Source organism: Nicotiana sylvestris, chromosome 2, assembly GCF_000393655.2.
Source record: "Nicotiana sylvestris chromosome 2, ASM39365v2, whole genome shotgun sequence".
Taxonomy (NCBI): Eukaryota; Viridiplantae; Streptophyta; class Magnoliopsida; order Solanales; family Solanaceae; genus Nicotiana; species Nicotiana sylvestris.
The window spans coordinates 57,930,220-57,951,197 of record NC_091058.1 but is presented as its reverse complement, the minus strand read 5'-3'; the positions used below and the strand labels follow the sequence as shown (position 1 = coordinate 57,951,197).

The window sequence follows — 20,978 nt, the reverse complement described above, 5'->3', positions numbered from 1 at the left end:
TCTTTGAAAGAAAATTATGGGCATACTTTTCTAATTCAAGTAGGATCAATGTTGTAGGGTTGGGCATATGTATAGTTTAAATTGAAAAAGAATTCCATGATTAGTTAATTTACCATTAAATTTTTAAATTATACAAATATTTAAGGGTATAAACGTCGATCAATATTTTAGGGATATTTTAGTCGTTCAACATTTAGCATAAATTATTCGTGCTTTTAAAATAATATAGATAGATAGATATAGATTAGTCTCTATATTCTTACCTCGCACGAAATATTTAAATCAAATAATATAAAAACGCATAACAAAATTATAAACTTTCACTTACCTAAAAATTCTAAATAACCTTGATACTTGTTACTCCTAATAAATTTAATTTCAGTATTTTTGAAAATATCTGACTATATAAAATTGATTTAACTTCCGTTGAATTGGAATGTATGTACTCTAATTTTACCTAGAGGAAAGTTTAGTATATTTAATATTAGGTTTCTAATTTCACATAAGCAATTAAAGGATAGTTTTTAGTTGAATTTAAAGTTGTAAATATTGGATAAACTTTTTAGAGTGATTTTATGGTGTGCCTCACATAACTGACATTAGTTGTGTGAGACCTCTTTTTATCTCACATATTTGTGGACTCATATCTTACACATTTGGGTCCACAAAATTCTGGGACCACATAGTTGTGAGATAAAAAAAAGATCGCAAACAACTAGCGTCAATTGTGTGAGACACAAAATAAAATTTTTCAACTTTTTATAAGACAATCTTATCCGACATGGAATTGTCTTTAGAGGGAACTTAGCTTTGAAAAGACATAAAAATCGATCAACGTGATATATTGTTTTACGAAATTTTTTAGTTTAATATATTTTACTATTGTTTCAACATTTAATAAATACCTATTGAACATAAAAGTATAAAGCATATGAGTAAGTATAAGCTTTTTCATACAAATTGGAGAACCAAAAATCAAGCCTGCAACATGCATATTGCTATCCATAAAGATTAATGATACTATCCTTTGAACCATATGCATATTGGCGGTGAGTACAATAGCAGTCCAAAATGAATTAGAATTTTACATTCATGTGTAGTTTAAATCGAATAAGAAATTTATCCGTGGATAATGTTTTGAAATTTACAACTACATCCATTTTTAACTTGGTTTGTTAACAAATATTTTAATCTTTTACGAGTATAAAAGTCTATCAATAATACATGGATATTTTTGTCGCTCAATATTTAGCGTAAACTATTCGTGTTTTTATAATAATATCGATAGATAGACATAGATAGATATGATTTAGCTGTACAGTCTGCTACTCTTGCTTGCTTTTATTTTAAACTATCGATTGTAACACAATTGATCTAGGGGCTCGTCCCTCTCTACGATTAGTAAGGTAAGGCGTGAGGGTTACATTTGCCCTTCTACTATCAGAAAAGAGAGTACACAAAAACAACAATCTGAAAAAACAAATTATCGAATACATAACTAGCGTGCCTGTTTTAAGCATACAAAATGAAGAAAAAGTGGGAAAATTAGACAAGTTATACAGTAATAACCGATATCAATACAACATTCACCACACAACAGAGTAAACGAAAAGGAGTGAAATAGCAATAGGTGTATGAGGATTCATCTTTAGCCTCAAAAGCTGGATATATTCCTTACATGCTCTCTGCAAAAGAAAATTACACTGGTCAAATTCTGCCACATAAAATGAAATAAAGGAGGTAATAAGTTGTCTATACTCACATATTTTCCCAGGGTAAAAGTGCTCAAGACTTAATCAGTTATAAACAAGGACCTGAATATCCCCACTCATATCTTCAACATCTTGCTTAATCTTCAGAGCAGATGCTTCAAGTTGAGGGCTCTTCCACAGTTCGATACTTTTTAATGAACAAATATCCCCAAAACAAGGCGGAATCTCCTCAAGCTTATGACATTCCCACAGTTCTAATTTCTCAAGCGCAGGAAAGAATTCCTCGCTAGTCTCCCACTTAGCAAGAGTCGCTCGTTGCAACCTCAAACATTTGAGTTTCTGGAAGGTGTCTTCCTCCCCCATGTTCCATTCTTCCCCCTTGATGATTGCGTCTTCAAGGTACATCATTTCAAGCTTGGTCAGTCTTGCTATTGTTGATAGTGAATTGGACGTCAGGGGAAACTTACACAAACACAATATTTTCACACTTGAAGGTAAGTGAAAATCCCACAGTCTATTTGTCTCTACAGAGGGCACACTATCATATGTATTTGAACTTTCAAAAGTTACTTTGAGGATTTCTAGTTCATTTAGGAAATCCAACTTCGGGAACCAATATGGCGCTACTGAACAATCCCATGATTCTTTGAGATTAAAACTAAGCTCTTGAAGATTGGGAAACCTTTTGAAAAGATCCTCCGTGTCTTTCAAATATGAAAGTTTGAGTCCCCCTAATATTCTCAGGTTCTCTAGCTTTGAGTCCTCTGTTATCGATACTGGTTCATCTGTATCCAAATCAAAGAAAGAACAATTATGTATGCCCAGCACTCGCAACTTTACAAGATTCCAAATTGTCGGTAGTAGTACCAAGGCTGGTCCATCGTTTCTTACCTGCAGAGTTTCTAGATTCCAGAGATTTGAAAAACACAAAGACAGAGATTTAACTTCTGTCGTAATGTTTAAGAACCTCAAATGGACCAATGTGCTTATTTCATTCAGTAAAGAATCATTCACCTTGATAAAAGATCTACTCAGTTGCAACACTCTAAGAAGCCTCAAGTGTCTTAGGTGACATATATCATAAAGATGGTTGTCCAGCTTTTGTCCAGTTATGAACAAAGAATAGAGGTGTTTACCAGAATGCCTTTTCTTTTTTGAATCGAACAGGACAAAATTGTTGTGCCCAAAGTGTTTCTTATCATAAGCAATGGCCCTTTGACGTGGCATCAGATCTGAAGAAGAAGATGATGATGGAGCACTTGAACGTATCCAGCCAAACAACTTTTCCTCTCTTGCTTTTATCGAACAAAAGTAATGCACAAGATCATGAATTTGGTAAGTCCGGTCTCTACCTATCTCATTGAAAGAAATTACCAAGCTACTGGAAACTAAATTATCCAGATAAACCTCCATCACTTCTTCCAAACTCTTCATCTCTGTCTGTTGCACAAGTCCTTCGCCACACCAAAGACTTTTCAAAGTTCCGACTTCAATCGCTCTGTCCTTCCCATAACCTGCAATGTAAAGTAAGCACGGCTTTAGGGGATCTGGTAAATGGTCATAACTTAATGCTATAACCTTCATCACATATGCTTCATTTTGGAAAATGAAGGAATGCAAATTATTTCTAACTTCAAGCCACACACTCCTTTTCTTTTCCTTCCCCGCAATTACTCCAGCGATCAGATCAACCACCAAAGGAAGCCCTTTACAAATTTGGACAATTTCTTTCCCAACATCCAGTAGTTCATCAGGGAAACTTTCTTTTCCAAAGACCCTTTTCTCTAATAACTCCATACTTTCTTCTAATCTTAGCAATCGAAGATCAAGCGGATCACTGTGGCATTGTGCATGCAGAGCCACTTTCTTTTCTCGAGTCGTCAAAATAATTCGACTTCCTTTCTCAACTTCAGGAAAAATTCTTCTCAACTCTTCCCATGTTGCAATATCCCATATGTCATCTAAGACAATAAGGTACCTCTTCCCATATAGTTGTTTCCGTAGCTCATCAGCAACATCAATATTCTCACTGGATTTCAAAATTGAGTCAGTAACTTGATTAAAAAGGTTCTCCAACAATTTCTCCTCGTCATATTCTTGATCCACCGTACACCATGCGCGGATGTCGAAATGACTAGAAACAACCTTATCATTATACATTTTGTGTGCCAAAGTTGTTTTACCCGAACCCGGCGTTCCAGTAATCGAAATGACATCTAGCATTTTTGATCCTCGGGTGAGATTTCTAATTATCAAGTCAGTCTCCTCTTTAAAACCTACGATTATTTTACCAGCTATTGATGACTTGCGGTCAACTGGCTTGTTGAGTGAGTTCACAACAATGACGCCCCTGTTCTTAGGAATCTTCTCAAGTAAATTTGAGACCTCTTCTTTGATAAAATTGATCTTTTCTATGGCAACGGGAAGTGAGAAAATAAGATGTAAGAGACCATTATCTCTTAAAATAATTGAATCAATGACATCTTTTGCCTCATATGCCACATCTAAAGCACGTGCCCAGAGATTTTTGTACAATTCTTGCTCAACATTCATCAAGAAATATCTTATGAATTCTAGATATTCTTTCATCAGCTTGATTTCTTCCTTTATCAAAGCAACCGAATAAGCATTGGAATTGAGCAAACCATTTAAGTGTCTAAGTTGAAGATGGATGAACAGGGGTCCATCACTCATGGGAAAGCAGAGTTGAGATGAGTCCGGGGCTTTCAGGTAAATATCTTTGAGTTCTCTCTTCAGGAGTTCAATATTTTCGAGCAAGCCTAGAGTTGCACTGTTTGTTTCATTGGTAATCTCTCCATTCCTTGATTTCTCTTCTAAGTCACGAGCAATAGTTGATATGTCCCTGGTAAGTGCTCCAACACGTGCAAGGAATTCAAACAACTTGCCATTATGAATAGAGTCCTTAGGCAGATCAGTGAGAATGATTAATAGGAACTCTACCATGACATGAACGTTTCGAGCCCCTGAAGTGTTAGCGGTAATTACATTCACCATGTGCTCTTGTAGATGAATCAAATATTCCCTAAGAATGTCTGGATAAGTTTCTAGGAGCTGCTTAATGAAGCATCCAACTTCTGTTGACATTGAAGCTCTCAAACTTGTATAACATATGTGCATAACCTCCAGCTCAATTGGAATAATCTTCAAGAGTGGATGTGCTAGTTTGAAGAGTCGAGAGTCTCCATCAATCCGATCATTCCAAAGGAAGTGTCCAACTCTCTCAGCCATAGGTTGAAACTGAGGTAAGACACTTTCAACAATATCATGCTCAACGCAACCATTCACTATCAACCCATGGAAATCACTTATGTTGCCACATACATTCTGAAGAATCTCATATTCAGTCATTAAAGGAAAAGCCTGCTCAGAACAATACTTGGATAGATGGTGGAGACTCAAGAGGAGGAAGTGCAAATGCTCCTGAGTCATGGTGGCACTTGATTCAGAACGACGACGTGAGCTGATATAAATATTATACCTGAGGCAAGGAAGGACATGATGCATGCCATATTTAAACAACACGTTGCGGCCAACATGATTGAAAATTGATTGAAGCAGAGCTCTAAGCCTTTGTCCTTTGCCAGTCATTACATCTTCAAAATCTTCCAAATCGGAATAAGAAAGCTGGACATATGTACAAACAAATGCCAGCTCCAATTTCAGCATTTCAATTATATCCTCGTCAATAGCTATTTGATTTTCTTCTTTCTTTAACCTCTCTATCATATCCAGAACATTACCAACGTCCTTGCGAAGAGCAGAAAATGACACCTGCCAAAAGACCAAACATTATTTGTTTCTTATTTGTCCACATATGCGTCGAAATAAGTTTCATTTTTTTCTTCAATTTAATAGATTATTTTAACTGATTATGCACCAAAAGGGGGATGGATCTGCTCTATTGCTATTTTTTTTTAACTTCACTGTTAAATTCTTTCCCATTACTTGAATTGAACTCCGTAGAGAATAGCAAGAAACCAAGTATAAGCAATAAAAATTAATCAATTTAATAAAACATCAGTTAATGGCATACCTCGGAGTGTAAGAAGATTTTTAGTATAACATTATTGTAGTCAACATTATTAGGGATAAGGTAGATATGCCCTAAATTCATTCTCATATTTGATGATTTGAACATATTTTTGTAAACGTTATTTGATATAAAAATATATAGAATTTGATATTTTTTTATCATAGTTGTTATTAATTGCTTGATTAATTTAATAAGGTCCTTGATTAAATTTTGAGACTTACCATCGTGATAGAGATCATGATAATGAGAGTGAAGTTTCTTATAATTTAATCTAAATTTTGTTCTTGATCGTAGGATTATTAATTTGGATATTAGTAATCCGGTTAGATCAATATTTTTGTGATTGTCTTTATGGGATAAAGATTAGTTGATCTCATTAACTAAATTACATAGATAGATGATGCAGATGGAGATATGATCATTAAACCGACTCATTGGATAATTCCTAATGGTTAGAATTACCATAAACTGTCAAAAAGATATTCTCTTGAAGAATGTGATGTAAGAGTTTCCTTTGACCTGAGATCGTCAATTATTTGTTGTTATTTGATACTAGACACATATGGCCCTAGAGATATAGTTGAAAGGATATTGGGTACGATTAAATACTTGTAGAATTAGTGATTGATCAAGATAGAATCTGTCGACTCTTGGTAATGAGTTTAAGCTCCATGTTCTCATGAATTATTAATTGTCAAACTAAGACCTTGGCCAGGGCAATTGAATGATAGAAGAAAAGAGTTTCTTAGGTTATTCAATTGTCGATTATATTTGACATGAACACATAGTTGGTCGCTTATTAGGATTTGACAGTTGAACCATATCCTAGGGTGACCCAGAGCTATAAGGACATAAAGAATTACTACATTATTCTTCTACTGGTTCTTAAGTGTAAATTGTATACTTCATTATATCTAGTCATTAAGAAGTATTGCTAGACGCTACCCTTGATTAGTATATTGATATGACCAATTTACTACCGGCTTAGTATTAAATCTATGGGGTCGCACACTAACGAGTATTTTGATCTTTGCTAAAGGATTAATTATTTTATTGATTGGTAATTAAATTAAAGAATTTAATTAGTCAAACAAATTTAGTCATTAGTCCATATAAAATATTATTATATTCTTTGCTAGCACAGAGGATATAATTAATATTGTGAACAAATTAAATTTTTCTAGGGAAAATGCATAAGTACCCCCCTGACCTATACTCGGATTCCCAAATACACTTTTTCTTTGCGGGAATCATATTACCCCCCTAAAAAAAATTAAATGGAATAAATACCACCCTAAAACTAGACAACAAAACTCTTGGCAAGTGGTGAGCTACACGCTCCCCCACATGTATTTTTAGTACTTTTTTTATTCTTTCTTCTTTTTCTCATCCTTTTTTCTTATTTCTTATTATTCTCATTTTTTTGGTTATTTCATTCTCTTTCTTTTTGTTTTGTTCACTGGCGGCATAAAATGGTGGTCGTCAGAATTTTACAAACACCATTTTTTCGGTTTTTTTTTCAATGACAGATTTATATCCCGATCTAAGTGTGTTTTGTTATATATATATATAAAAAATTTTCTTGAAAGTGTAATTTATGTGGGGGAGGAATAGCAAAAGAAATAAAAAAGAATATAAGCTAAGAAAACTTTTTCCAGTTAAAATAACAATACATCATTTTTTTCGCATGGGAAGGTTTTCCGATGATGAATTTTTCCCCCAAATCTGAGTGTATTTTGTTTTGCTTATGAATAGATCTTTTTGAGAGTTTAATTTGTGTGTAAAAAGAAAAAATGGAAGAAAAATGGTTAGGCAAAGTCGTCGGTGAATGAATATCCGCCGGAATTAGAGAAGAAACGAAAAAAATAAGTAAAAGAAAAAAGACAAAGAAAAAGGAAAAGGAAAAGAAAAAAAAAGTAAGAAAAGATGGTAAAAAAGAATAAAAAATAATCTGATAATCGTTTTTTCTTTCTTCTCACTCTCCTTTGGAAGAGTGAAATACACACACTCTGCCACGTCAGCGTTAAGGGTGCGAATAATTCCATTTAAAATAAGTTTAGGGGGGTTAATAGGATTCCCGCAAAGAAAAAGTGTGTAGTTGGGAATCCGAGTATAGGTCAAGGGGTACTTATGCATTTTTCCATTTTTCTTTTTGGAATAGAAAATTAAAATGTATCTCTTGGTTAAAATATATAAATATATGTGATATATATAATTGATATTTTTTTATATAAGGTATATATAAAATATTAATGAAGACTTACAGCTTGTTTGGATGGTAGTTACCTATTGTATTATATCGTATTGTTACTTTAAATATGATACTTGTTTTAGTTGTTACTTAAATTTTATTATATTGTATCGTTAAATCCGTTGTTACGTAAGAAGAAATGTGTCACCTTATGTAACGACTGATTTAGTGTGGTTGCATCGTTTTCTTGTCTTTTTCTCTCATCTCACCCTTTATTATTATTAAAATTTTATTTTATTATTTACTCTACCTTTTTATATAAAATATTTACCCTGTATCATATTTTTTTCTTTATAATTTTGCAAGTTTATTTTTCATATTGTTGATGCGTGATATCATGAAACAACAGCAAATGATACAATCTATCCAAACAATGTATTCACCAAACGATACAGTACACTATAATACAATACAATGCAATACATTATGAAACGATGTGTAACAACACTCCAAACAAGCTGTTAGAGTTAAATCCAATTGCAATTGGATTCACGAGCACTGTTCATAAAGGAAGTGTGACTTCCATGACACCCATTTGGAATGGGATTTAGCTTTCCATTAGGAAAAGTTTTATGAAGTCCATAAAAGGACTGTTTCGGCAACTTCACGTAATTCCATTAAGAATGGGATTTGTACTTCTCTAGTAGGAATCGTGAATATATTAAGTCTCATATTTGGAATTGAATTGGAACGTCCAAAAAGGACCAGACGGACCACGTTAAATTCCATAAGATATATATTTGGAAAAAAAAATTACTTTAAGAAAATTATTACCTCAACCAAATAGGAAGAGGATTTATAAGTGATGTTGTATATAGGATGATATAATGGAGAACTTGCCGTACTAAGTCTTGAGAAGAAAACCCATTTTGTGAAAGTGAAAGTGCAATATAAAGCCAAGAAAAAAAATATAATTACAAGGAAAAACATTTCTTGTTCTTTTACCTTTGAGTTGAGATTTTTGAGAAAAATTTCAACACATGATTTTCATTCAATTTGTTCGCGGGTTTCATTGATCAAAGATTTGATAGCAAAGATCGGTCTCGGTGTGATACACATAGAGTCTTTGCACTATCAAAGAAATTTTTGAAACGAAACTCTCTTCAACAGGTACGTCTTAGATCCGATATTTGACATATAAATAAATTTTAAACAGAAAAAGATCTGCCTAGGATTATTATTGTCTTCCGCTGCGTGTTACGAACATCTATATACAATCCTTCAGTGGTATCAGAGCCATGGTTTCTCGTGTCTAAAATTTATTTACGAAAATTTTAAGATGATATTTGAAGTGTTCAAACCATAATATTTGTGTCTTGTGTCAGATTGTTTGAATGCATATGAATTGATATTATTTTATTGTGAATAAAATATGTATTCATAAGTTAAACTATTTAGATAGTTCATAACTTGAATTTGAAATTTTGTATTAGATACAACGATAATTTATAATTGCTTACTGGGTTCCACATGTTATTTTAAGTATTATTAGTCCATGAGATGTTAATTATTAATAATATTCTGGCAAGAATTATTTTTATGTAATATAAAAGATAAACATGTTAGAAGAATATTGAGTTATTTTTTATGTCATGTGCTCGTTCGTAACATAATTTTGAATTATTTATTAAAATTAATTTAGGACTAAGCATGTAGACAACTTGAACTAAATTCACTTACTATAAAAGATTTGATTTTCATGTAATTAAAAGTTGTTTTAGTAACAATTCCTTTTTACTAAAATTTGAGTTCTTAAATAATAAAATATAAGATATTTTATTGTAAAGCTATCCATCAAAATAAATAATTTTATTTATTTTTTGTTTATAAGGAGCGGCCTGACAACCAGAAGACTTATAATTCGAGAATATATTAAAATTATTTATTGCATTAGATTCATGGATTGGAAGAATTATTGAATTTTATACTAAACGCTTGGACTACCCGGAGAGTGTAAAATTTAATAAATTTTTTGCTATCATGATGGTTGAACTCAACTATGCCAATAGGATCGACCTGACTACCAGGGGACTATTTGACATAGAGCTATTTAAGAAAATTGTATGGGGATACAATTGGTAAGAGTACCTACTTTAAAAATATATGTGAGAAACCACTTGACTTTCAAGGTGCTCATACATACTGTTGAAGGATTCTTTTATTCTACTAACAGAAATAAAGATTTCTCAAACTATAATGAGGGTAAATAGTTTACAATAATTAGTGAAAATATCATTTAGATAAAAGTTCATGTCTTTATGATATGTAAATATGTTCTTATATTATTGTTTTTTCTTTTCTATATTTTAGATTTCTCAATATGTTTGTCATATCAGTGTGTGAAATACTTTAGACCAACAAGGGTAGGACCAAACTTTGATGATTGGTATAGAAATTTGAGAATTGTTCTCATGCATGAAAAACTCATTGATGTGATAGATAAGCCTGCAAAGATAGTCCCACCAAAGAATGATGTTGAGGGCACCAAGTTTTATCAAAAATACTTGGAAAAATGTCTTGCAATTGAACGCATCATTCTCGCTTTTTTGAGTTATGAACTCCAAAGAAAACATTAGAATATAGATCCAACTACAATCATTGAATATCTTAAGAAGATGGTTGATACACAACTGGACATTGATAACTCTCCAGTTGGACCCCTTGTCAATCATGCGATTGATCTTATCGAAGAACTTGAGAAGTTGGGGTACAAGCTTGGTAAAGAGCTTTTGGAATATTTGATCTTGTTGTCAGTATGTGATGGTGAATATTTTCACTGTAAGAAGAAAGGGAATTGGAAGAGAAATTACAAGGAATATCTTGCAACTCTAAAGGATAAGAAACAAGGTGAGACATTAATGAAAAATATTTTCAAGGTTTCTTTAGCTACTACTAATTCTTCATTGTGGGTATTAGATACTGGCAGTGGTTATAATATCTGCAATGGTTCAAGATAAGTAGGAGGCTGATGCTATATAAAGGATGATGGAGAAACTTGTCGTACTAAGTCTTGAGAAGAAAACTCACTTTGTAAAAGTGAAAGTGTAATACAAAGCCAAGAGAGAAAATATAATTACAAGGAAAAACGTTTCTTGTTCTTCTACCTTTGAGTTGAGATTTTTGAAAAAAAATTCAACATAGTATTTTCATTCAATTTGTTCGCGGGTTTCATTGATCAAAGAGTTGATAGCAAGGATCATCTCGGTGTGGATACGCATAGAGTCTTCGCACTATCGAAGAAATTTTTGAAACGAGACTCTCTTCACCAAGTACGTCTTAGATCCGGTCTTTGACATGTAAATAAATTTTAAATAGAAAAAGATCTGCCTCGAATTGTTATTGTCTTCCGCTGCGTGGTACGAACATTTATATGCAAACCTTCCAACATAAGTTATGCTACGTATGAATATATATTGAATGACATACCTCGAAGTTGAATTTTCCCCCTTTCTCGCTTTCTCCCCCAATTTCTTTTCCTCTTTCCATGATCGTAATTTTACTTCAATTCCCTTCCTTTCAAGTTCTCAAGATCTGATGTATAAAATATACATAAAACCTAATCAGAAGAAAGAATAGAATGAAACTGAAGAAAAGAAGCATAAAAAAGCCATAGCAGAAAACATGATTGCAGATATAAAAATTAAGTTAAATAAACTTTGTTTAGCTAATTGAGGCTAAGATCATGGTTGGCTAACCTTTTTAATTGATGTTGAAGGTGAAAAATCTGAGCTGTGGAATAGTTACTCCTCTCTGTTGTTGTGTATATATGTGTGCATTCTCCCCTTTCAACAAGAGAAGAAGTTGAAAATTCGGGTGAGTTTTTAAAAATATTTTGATGTTTGGTAGAAAATTATGGTTCGGCGCCAATTTTGAAATTGTCTTAGTTTCTTTAACTTTGTGAGCGCTGTTGATATATTTACTCTTTGATTTATCACCAAGTTCAAAAATAGAGTGTTTTAAATATTTTGACAGTGACCAAACATGCTCAATTATATATGGAAAACCTAAAGCAGCAAAACAATTCGGGAATATAAGCATATAACTAGATTCACAACTCTTCACCTCATGAATTAGCTTTTCTTATCAAAGTCAGACAAGCTCATGATCGAACATATCAGAACTAGTCTCACCTCACCTCAGTGCGACAATTGAGTCGGGCGGTTGAGCAACATTAAGGGCGCTGCCGTTTCGGGTGTAACGCTTAGCAAAAAATAGTGTTGGCCTCATACTAAAAAGGAAAAGAAATTGTCGGTGGTGATGATCCGCTGCAAAATCGAAGGATATCAAAACTAGTCCCACCTCACCTCAGTAACCCTTAACAAGAAAGAGCGTTGGCTTCATATTAAAGAGGAAAAGAAATTATCGGTGATGAGAATGCTGAAGATTATCAGTGTGAATACAAAGGAAATAATAAGAAAAAATAAAGATAAAGAATGCCCGATTAATAACAACGTAACATTACTGGCAAATATTTCTGACTCCATTCCAGGAAAAAACATTGTATAAACTAAAATCTAAGAATAAGCAAAAAGTTAAAATAGAAATAGTACTAAGGCTTACAAAAATAAAATGCAAAATTGGGTGGAGGCAAGGGGACAAAGGCACTTCACAAAGTCTTCCGAGTAGTTTCCTTAAAGTTTGTTAAAAGTGAGTACTTTTGATATATCTAACAAACTCCGGTCGTAATATTTAGCGGGAACAATAAATCATATATCATATTATATACTATACTAAAAGTAAGAATACCCTAACTCTAAAGTTAATTTACAAATATATCATTTAAAACCTAAGTGAACATTTTGTGCTACAAATAAATATTACTCCAATTATGTTTTTGTACAAAATTGTAATTGTATATTCTAATAAATGCTACCTTATTAGATATAAATATTGTATAATAAAATAGAATCATCCGATTAAAAAATCCAAAAAGTCATCATCACTATTAATAAACAGTCATTTCTTTCTTAAAGAGAACCCAATGACCACATATATTATAAACAACGGTTTCTTCCTTAGAAGAAACATCCTCCATAAGTTTAAGTTTTTCCACAAACGAAAGCATTGTTTGTCTTCCATAAGTTAGCATTTGTTTATTATCAGGCAAGTCAAATCAACATTTGTTTATGTACAATGAACTTAGATGAGCTGCTAACATTGAATTATCTAGGTTTCTTGACATATATAATAATCTTTAGAAAATTATCACTGTTCTATAAATAGAGAAGGGAAACCAAGAGGAATATGTCAGGTTATTTTTACATGTTGTAGGTAATTCTTATTTTTAATATTATAAATTTCATATTTAATTGAGGCTTGCACGTAGATATTTTTTGGCGACTTGATAATTGTAAAGAGTTCTTACACTGACCGTGCATATAATTTAAACTCCGACCACTTTATCTTTCTTTTTTCTTTTAGGTTTAAATTTTATGAACTGATTATGCAAAAGATGTTTGCACAGTCAAATCAGTACACAAGATAATTAGGTAAACAATTTTGGAGAAAATGACATTATATAATCGCTCTCAAAATAATAGCCGAAATTATTTGTATATATACACATTTATGTACAAAATTATATAAATTTTATATACTTTTTCGGCTACCAAATGTGAATAATCGGTGTTAGATGACCTTATGGCCTCACCTTCATTGTGTAGATGGAGGGTCAGGCCATTTTAGTGCGTCAGTTAACATTAAGATATCTATTTTCTGTTATATAAAAAAACACAAAATGTGAATGCTCGTTTGTTTATGCTTTCTCAACATAATAGATGATCAAATAAATTAATTCCTAAGCAAGGATTTATACTTAAATAATTATTGCAACTTCCAAGAGGAATCTTTAATTTCTTTAAGCAATATATAAGTACAAGATGAATTAGATAAAACGTGGCCGATGCATGAATATTGATAGTAGGTTTGGATTAAGAGTCTTGGTTTTTTTAATGACTAATTAACATAATTATATTCTTGAAAAAGAAGATTGTTATGCTTCATATGATCGTCTTAATCTTCATTTGCCTAAACAATTTTGTCAACTTCCATATATCCCTTTTCCCAACTCATATCCTACTTATGTTTCAAGAAAACAATTCATTAAATATTAAGATGGCTATGTTTCATATTTCAACATTGGTTCGTCAATATTGTACAACAAAACTGTAGAAGCTGCAGTTTTTGAGGAGTCCACCAGAAAATGGATTGTCAAGGTGAGGATTAATGGAGGAGAATATTCCGGCGACGTCGAGGAATATTCCGGTAGGTTTCTTGTGCTGGCAACTGGAGAATTTGGTGATGCTTTTTGTCACGACTCCATTTTTTCTCCGAAGAATATCGTGACGGCACCTAGTCTCTAAGACTAGTTAAGCCTAACAAACATGCGAAAGTGAATGATACAATAATCTAAAATCTCAACCAAAAAAAAAATGCAGCAACATATATATGAAGGGAAATATCTACAGCTCAAAGTATATACAATAGCCCAAAACCTGGCGTAACATAAGTCACAAGCTCTATGACAATGCCAATACCAAAACCATTCCTATACAACTATGTCTAGTAAAGGACGAAAATATAAAAAGGGATAGAAGATGACTCCAAGGCCAATGGACGTGAGGAGGTATACCTTGAAGTCTCCAAATGCAACTCAGTTCACTAGTGCCGGGACTGATAAGATGTACTTGGATCTGTATAAAAAGATATGCATAAGAGTAGCATGCGTACACTACAATGATACCCAGTAATTACCAAGCCTAACCTCGATAGAGTAGTGACGAGGTTAGGTCAAGGCCCTACTGGAAGTAATAAAAGGCTGAACAAATATACATAGTGTAATAAAGGCAGTAATGAAATTTGAAACAACGAATGATATAACAGAATTAACTACATAGAATTACGTAAATAGTGCAACACGGAGAAAGACAATTAATAGTATGCTAAGGGAAACATCGATCAAAGACAAGTACAAAAGAATGGGGAAATGTCAACAAGAGTCACTACCAAGGTATCGCCTCGTAGTCTCAAATCACAAATGAATCACAATCTTTCCTTATATCACTGCGGGAGCCTTTACATTTAGTTTGAAAATCATTTTTCCGAAATAGCATCCCCGCGTTTTGGCACACCTTATCACACCGCATGGCTTCTAGTAGTTCCCCTACTAGTCATGCATATTAAGCCCACCTTATCTCATCGCATGTGTTTCAACACCCAAACCTTATACCACCGCATGCGTATCAATATCACGACGTATCACAACTCGCACCTCAAGTGCCCAATATCACAACTTTTTAGAAAATCAAAAAATAAGAGAATTTCACAATAAGGAGCTCACGGCTCAACCATGATGTGCACAAAGTCTCAACAATAGCAACCTGAGGGTAACTCAATAAAATAATATTTCAGAACTTTACACTTTGCCTCAATTAGAATCACGGCCTTTGCTACTCAATACCAAATTCAACAACAAGGTATTCCAAAAATAGCAATTTCAAGTAAAGAATTCAACAGTTTAATAATGAATACGGAATAAAGGAAGCAAGTACTTTAACTAAACATGTAGGACAATTAGCAATTAAGAGGTAAGACAAGTAGACATGTGAAATTAGACTAAAAATGATGGTTATAACATGTTAAGATAACTCAATTAAGGCATGGAAAGGGATCTACATAGCAAAAATCGGAGATTTTCACATTTAGCCCTTGTACACACTCGTCACCTTGCGTACACGGCTTTAACATATCACAATTACTACAAACAACACCAATCCTAAGGGGTAATTTTTTTCACACAAAGTTAGGCAAGCCGCTTACCTCAAACCACGCTAATCAATCCACTAGAAGGTCTTTCCCTCAATTTTCCAACTCCGAACGGTTCGAATCTGGCTAAAATAATTTCATACTATAAATATAACTATAGGAAACTAATTCAAACAATGAAATTATGATCTTTGCACATAATTGAAAAATTAAACCAAAAAGTCAACCCTGGCTCGCATCTTAAAACCCAGCCAAAATTATAAAAATCTGAATACCCATTCGATATCGAGTCTAACCATACAAGAATTATTCAAATCCGACCTCATTTTGCCTTTCAAAACTCAAAAACTTAGTCTAAGAAGTTTTACCACTTTTCTGCAATTTTTTCAACTCCAATTCTTAATTACATGATAAAAACAATGATAGATTCGAGTAATTTAACAAAAATCGAGTTAGGAATTATTACCCCAATGAACTCTCTGAAAATCCCTCAAAATTTCACCACAATCCGAGCTCTCTAAGTCCAAATTGTGAAGTTTGAAATAAATCCTCGATTTCAAACTTAAGTTCTACTGCCCAGTTATCTATGCATCGCGATCGCGAAAATCAATTAGCAATCCCGTAAGACAATTTCTATCAAACTCAAATTTACTATCCGCGGTCGCGTAAAAGCTTTCTCGAACGCGATTAACAAGCTGCCTCAACATCGCGATCGCATCCCAGGCCATACGATCATGTACCACAACTGACTCAGCCTCTCAGCTTCGCCATTCCTTCTTTGCAAACACGACCACCTTCACTCATTCGCAATTTACTTCAAGCCAAAACTCTGTGATCGCATACATCCCTTCCGTGAGAGTCCAATAACAAAATCCATAGTGATACACTCCCACATCCACTCAGGAATCTCTATCTTCTGAAGCAAACCACTAGGTCTCTGATGCTCATACTTTATTTCCTGACAATTTAGACACCGAGCTACCTATGCAACTATATCCTTCTTCATCCTCCTCCACCAATAATGTTATTGCAAGTCCTGATAAATTTTAGCGGCGCCCAGATGAACAGAATATCGGGAAATGTGGGCCTCCTCTAGAATCAACTCACAAAGTCCATCCACATTAGGTACACAAACACGACCTTGCATCCTCAAAACTCCATCATCTCCAATCGTAACCTACTTGGCATCTCCGTGCCGCACTGTGTCCCTAAGGACTAACAAATTAGGGTCATCATATTGTCGCTCCCTAATGTAATCAAACAATGAAGACCGAGCGACGGTACAAGCTAGAACATGACTGGGCTCAGAAACATCCAACCTCACAAACTGATTGGCCAAAGCCTGAACATCTAATGCAAGCGGTCTCTCGCCGACTGGAATGAACGCAAGACTACCCATACTCACTAACTTTCTACTCAAAGCATCGGCCACCACATTGGCATTTTCGGGATGATACAAGATAGTGATATCATAGTCTTTCAATAGCTCCAACCACCTCATCTGCCTCAAATTGAACTCCTTTTGCTTGAACAAATAATGCAAGCTCCGTTGATCCGTGAATACCTCAAACGACATGCTGAAAAGATACTGCCTCTAAATCTCAGTGCATGAATAATGGCTGCTAACTCTGAGTCATGAACAGGGTAATTCTTCTCGTGAACCTTCAGTTTTTGCGACATGTATGCAATCACCTTTCCACCATGCATCAACATCGCACCAAGTCTAATATGAGATGCATCACAATATACCGTATAAGATCCTGAACCTGTAGGCAACACTAACACTGGCGTCGTAGTCAAAGCAGTCTTGAGCTTCTGGAAGATCGACTTACACTCGTCCGACCATTTGAATGGGGCACCCTTCTAGGTCAACCTAATCAATTGGGTTGTTATAGATGAAAACCCCTCCACAAACCGACGATAATAACCCGCCAACCCTAAGAAACTCTAGATCTCCATAGCTGATGTAGGTATAGGCCAGTTCTGCACTGCCTCAATCTTTTTAGGATCTACCTAAATGCCCTCTGCCAAAACAACGTGCCACAAGAAAGCGACCAAGTCCAACCAAAACTTGCATTTTGAAAACATAACATATAATTGGCTGTCTCTCAGAGTCTGAATAACGATCCGAAGATGCTACTCATGCTCCTCTCGAATTCGAGAGTAGATCAAGATATTATCAATAAACACAATCACAAAAGAATCCAAATAGTGCTTGAACACCCAGTTCATCAAATCCATAAATGCGGCTGGGGCATTTGTCAGTCCAAATGACATCACTAGAAACTCATAATGCTCATACCGAGTTCGAAAATTTTCCTTTCCTGTTTATACTACTTGCAATTTAAGCCTACTGTTAGCTTAGGGAAGATTGCCCAAACTGCTTTAATTGAATTCTATTCAGCATGCTAGGTTAGAAATACCTATTTTACCTTGGTATGAAATTTGGATTGAATTGAATATTCTTCATGATGCTGTTGTGTGATTACTTTGGGACTACAGGATGGTATTCGGGGAGATCCCCCTGCATGTTTACTTTGGGACTACGGATTTATATTCCGGTAAATCCCCCTGCACATTTATATTGGAACTACGGGACTGCACTCGGTAGATTCCCCCAGTACTGGGTATTTACATTTGGGACAACGAAGCGGTACTCCGATAGATCCCTGCACTATGAGTTGGACTACAGGACGAAACCCAGGAGATCCTCTGGATATTTACATTTGGGGACTACAAGACGGTATCATGGGAGATCCCCGGTTGCTATTGCTGCGTGGAGTTATATTCTCCCTGTATCTTCTCTCTCTGTTGTAGTTGTTGTTATTCTTATTATCCTGGGTTACTTCATACTATTAGAACTTAATTATATTGTCGTATTCTATACTATTTTACCTTATTTTTCATCTAAAATCAGTAGGGCCCTAACCTTCCTCGTCACTACCCGACCGAGGTTAGGCTTGGCACTTACTGAATACCGTTGTGGTGTACTCATGCCTTTCCTGTGCATGTTTTTCATGTGCAGATCTAGGTTCTTCGACTTAGCCCTATCATCCTTGAGTCGAGGTGATTCTTTAGAGACTTTGAGGTATATCTGTCGCGTCCGCAGATCGAGGAGTACTCTCTATTCTCTCTAGTAGTTATAGCCCTTCTGTATTTACTTTGATCTAGACATTCTAGAGTTAGAGCACTATGTAGTATTCATAGCTTGTGATTTCATGAGATTCCGGGTTTTGGGAAGTTGTTCAGTTTTTGAGATCTTGTATTAGTATATGTCGAGCAGCATCTTAAACGCTTCTATATTTGTTTATCTTCAGTTTTTATTAGCTTTTCCGCATTTATTTTCTCTTTTTCCGCAATTGTTAGGCTTACCTAGCGGTGTTTGAGGCTTGAGTTGGCCGTGAAAGTTTGAGGTAAGTGTTTGGTCTAACCTTACCTTGAGGGATTAGGAGTTGTGTCTTAATTGCTATGTGTTAATTGTGGAGCACGATGTATAGGCATGGTGACGAGTATCTATACGTTGGTGTCAAGCATGCCCATGGGTCTAGTGTTGTAATTGTTGTGACTCCGTTGAGATTTATTCATGCTTAATGTGTTGATTATCATTGTTGGTTCCCTTGCCGGGATGTTATTGTTTATGATATTGTCTCCCTTGCCGGGATGTTGTTGTTATACTCTTATTCCCTTGTAGGGCTTCTTTTGTGATTGATGTTGATTTGTAAATGGGAATGGGTTGCACGCCTGCAACAAGATATATGAAATGAGAGTGGGTGGCACGTCACCACGAAAATATTTGAAATGGGATCGGGTTGCACGCCTGCAACAAGATATATGAAATGGGAGCGGGTTGCACGCCTGCAACGAGATATAGAAAAGGGAGCGGGTTGCACGCCTGCAACGAAATATATAAAATGGGAGCGGGTTGCACGCCTGCAACGAGATATATGAAATGGGATTGGGTTGCACGCCTGTAATAAGAAAGAAATGAAAGTGAATACTGTGTTTGTTTTCCTCATTATTGTTGGCAATTAAATTCTGGTTTCTTTACATTCCTCTTTGGTATTTTGTTGTAATCTGATACTCCTCGTACCATGCTTTCCCCTTCCCATCTTAAACTGTGAATTTCTGCTTTTAGTTTCCGTTGTATATGACTTAATTGCACATGTTTATTTGGTATTCTGGCCCTAGCCTCGTCACTACTTCGTCGAGGTTAGGCTAGGCACTTACCAGCATATGGGGTCGGTTGTGCTGATACTACACTCTGCACTGTGTGCAGATCCCGGTACTGGAGCATACAGACCTTAGCTTTGGGTTGCTTCCTTCAGACCATTAGGAGATCCGAGGTAGTTCTACAGGCATCCACAGGCCCTGACGTCTCATTCTATCCTTTCATCCTGTTTCATTTATGTATTTCAGAAAACAACGTTGTATTTAATTTTTCGGACCTTTATTTGTATTATTCCTAGACCGTCTGTGAAATTATGACACCAGTTCTGGGTAGTCCATGTTTAAGAAATTGTATTGGAAATATTTAAATGGTTATATTTTGTTCTTCCGCTTATTAAATTCTGTTGTTTATATAATGTTGGTTCATAATTGTTAAAGGATTAAAATGGGAAAAAGGTAATTAATTCATATGGTTGGCTTGCCTAGCTTTTACTAGTAGGTGTCATCACGACACCCGAGGGTGAAAAATCCGGGTTGTGACAGTGCAGAATTCTTAGTTTAATGAAATGTCACAGGTGCGGCATGGTCTACGCAGAAGCGAGACCGCAGGTACGGTCCCAGAGCCGCAAATGCGGTTCCACTGGTCAAAAAAAGGGCAGAAACGAGGGTTTAGTCTCAAAACCTTAGAAATTGATTTGAGAGCTCGGGATTGGTGATTTTGGGAGAGATTATCACCTGGGTATTTTGGGTAAGTAGTTCTTACTCGGTTTTGATTAATTTTCACGAATATATGCTTAAATTCATCCTTTAAATTCAAATTTAGGGTGAAAATTTGGAGAAAATTTGGAAAAGTTGCCAGGCCTAACTTTGGAGTTTTGATCAAGATCTGGATGTCGGATTGGAGTAATTTCTGTATGTATGAGCTCGTGATAGTGTGAGGATTCCGAATTTATAATTTCTACTCAATTCTGAGACGTGGGCCAGGGGCCTTTTTGGGTGATTTTCCTTATTTCAGGTATTAACTTCGAAT

The 20,978-nt window shown here is 34.8% G+C and overlaps 1 protein-coding gene across 8 annotated transcripts; it reads right to left on the bottom strand.

Annotated features, from left to right (window-relative positions):
* Positions 1 to 1,765: 1,765 nt before the first annotated feature.
* LOC104226159 (putative late blight resistance protein homolog R1A-3) lies at positions 1,766 to 12,663 on the bottom strand. Of its 8 annotated transcripts, none has more exons than XM_070167915.1 (5): positions 12,578 to 12,663; positions 12,148 to 12,282; positions 11,713 to 11,799; positions 11,444 to 11,548; positions 1,766 to 5,504 (listed from the first exon to the last, which is right to left on the bottom strand). In XM_070167915.1, the coding sequence occupies exons 4-5, from the start codon at positions 11,501 to 11,503 to the stop codon at positions 1,797 to 1,799; spliced, it is 3,768 nt and encodes a 1,255-aa protein (XP_070024016.1). In that variant the 5' UTR covers positions 11,504 to 11,548; positions 11,713 to 11,799; positions 12,148 to 12,282; positions 12,578 to 12,663; the 3' UTR covers positions 1,766 to 1,796. The 8 variants fall into 8 exon arrangements, with proteins under 8 accessions (XP_070024016.1, XP_070024014.1, XP_070024017.1 ...); XM_070167913.1 differs by having other exon boundaries at positions 12,148 to 12,352; positions 12,578 to 12,656; XM_070167916.1 differs by having other exon boundaries at positions 12,148 to 12,331; positions 12,578 to 12,656.
* Positions 12,664 to 20,978: the final 8,315 nt, after the last annotated feature.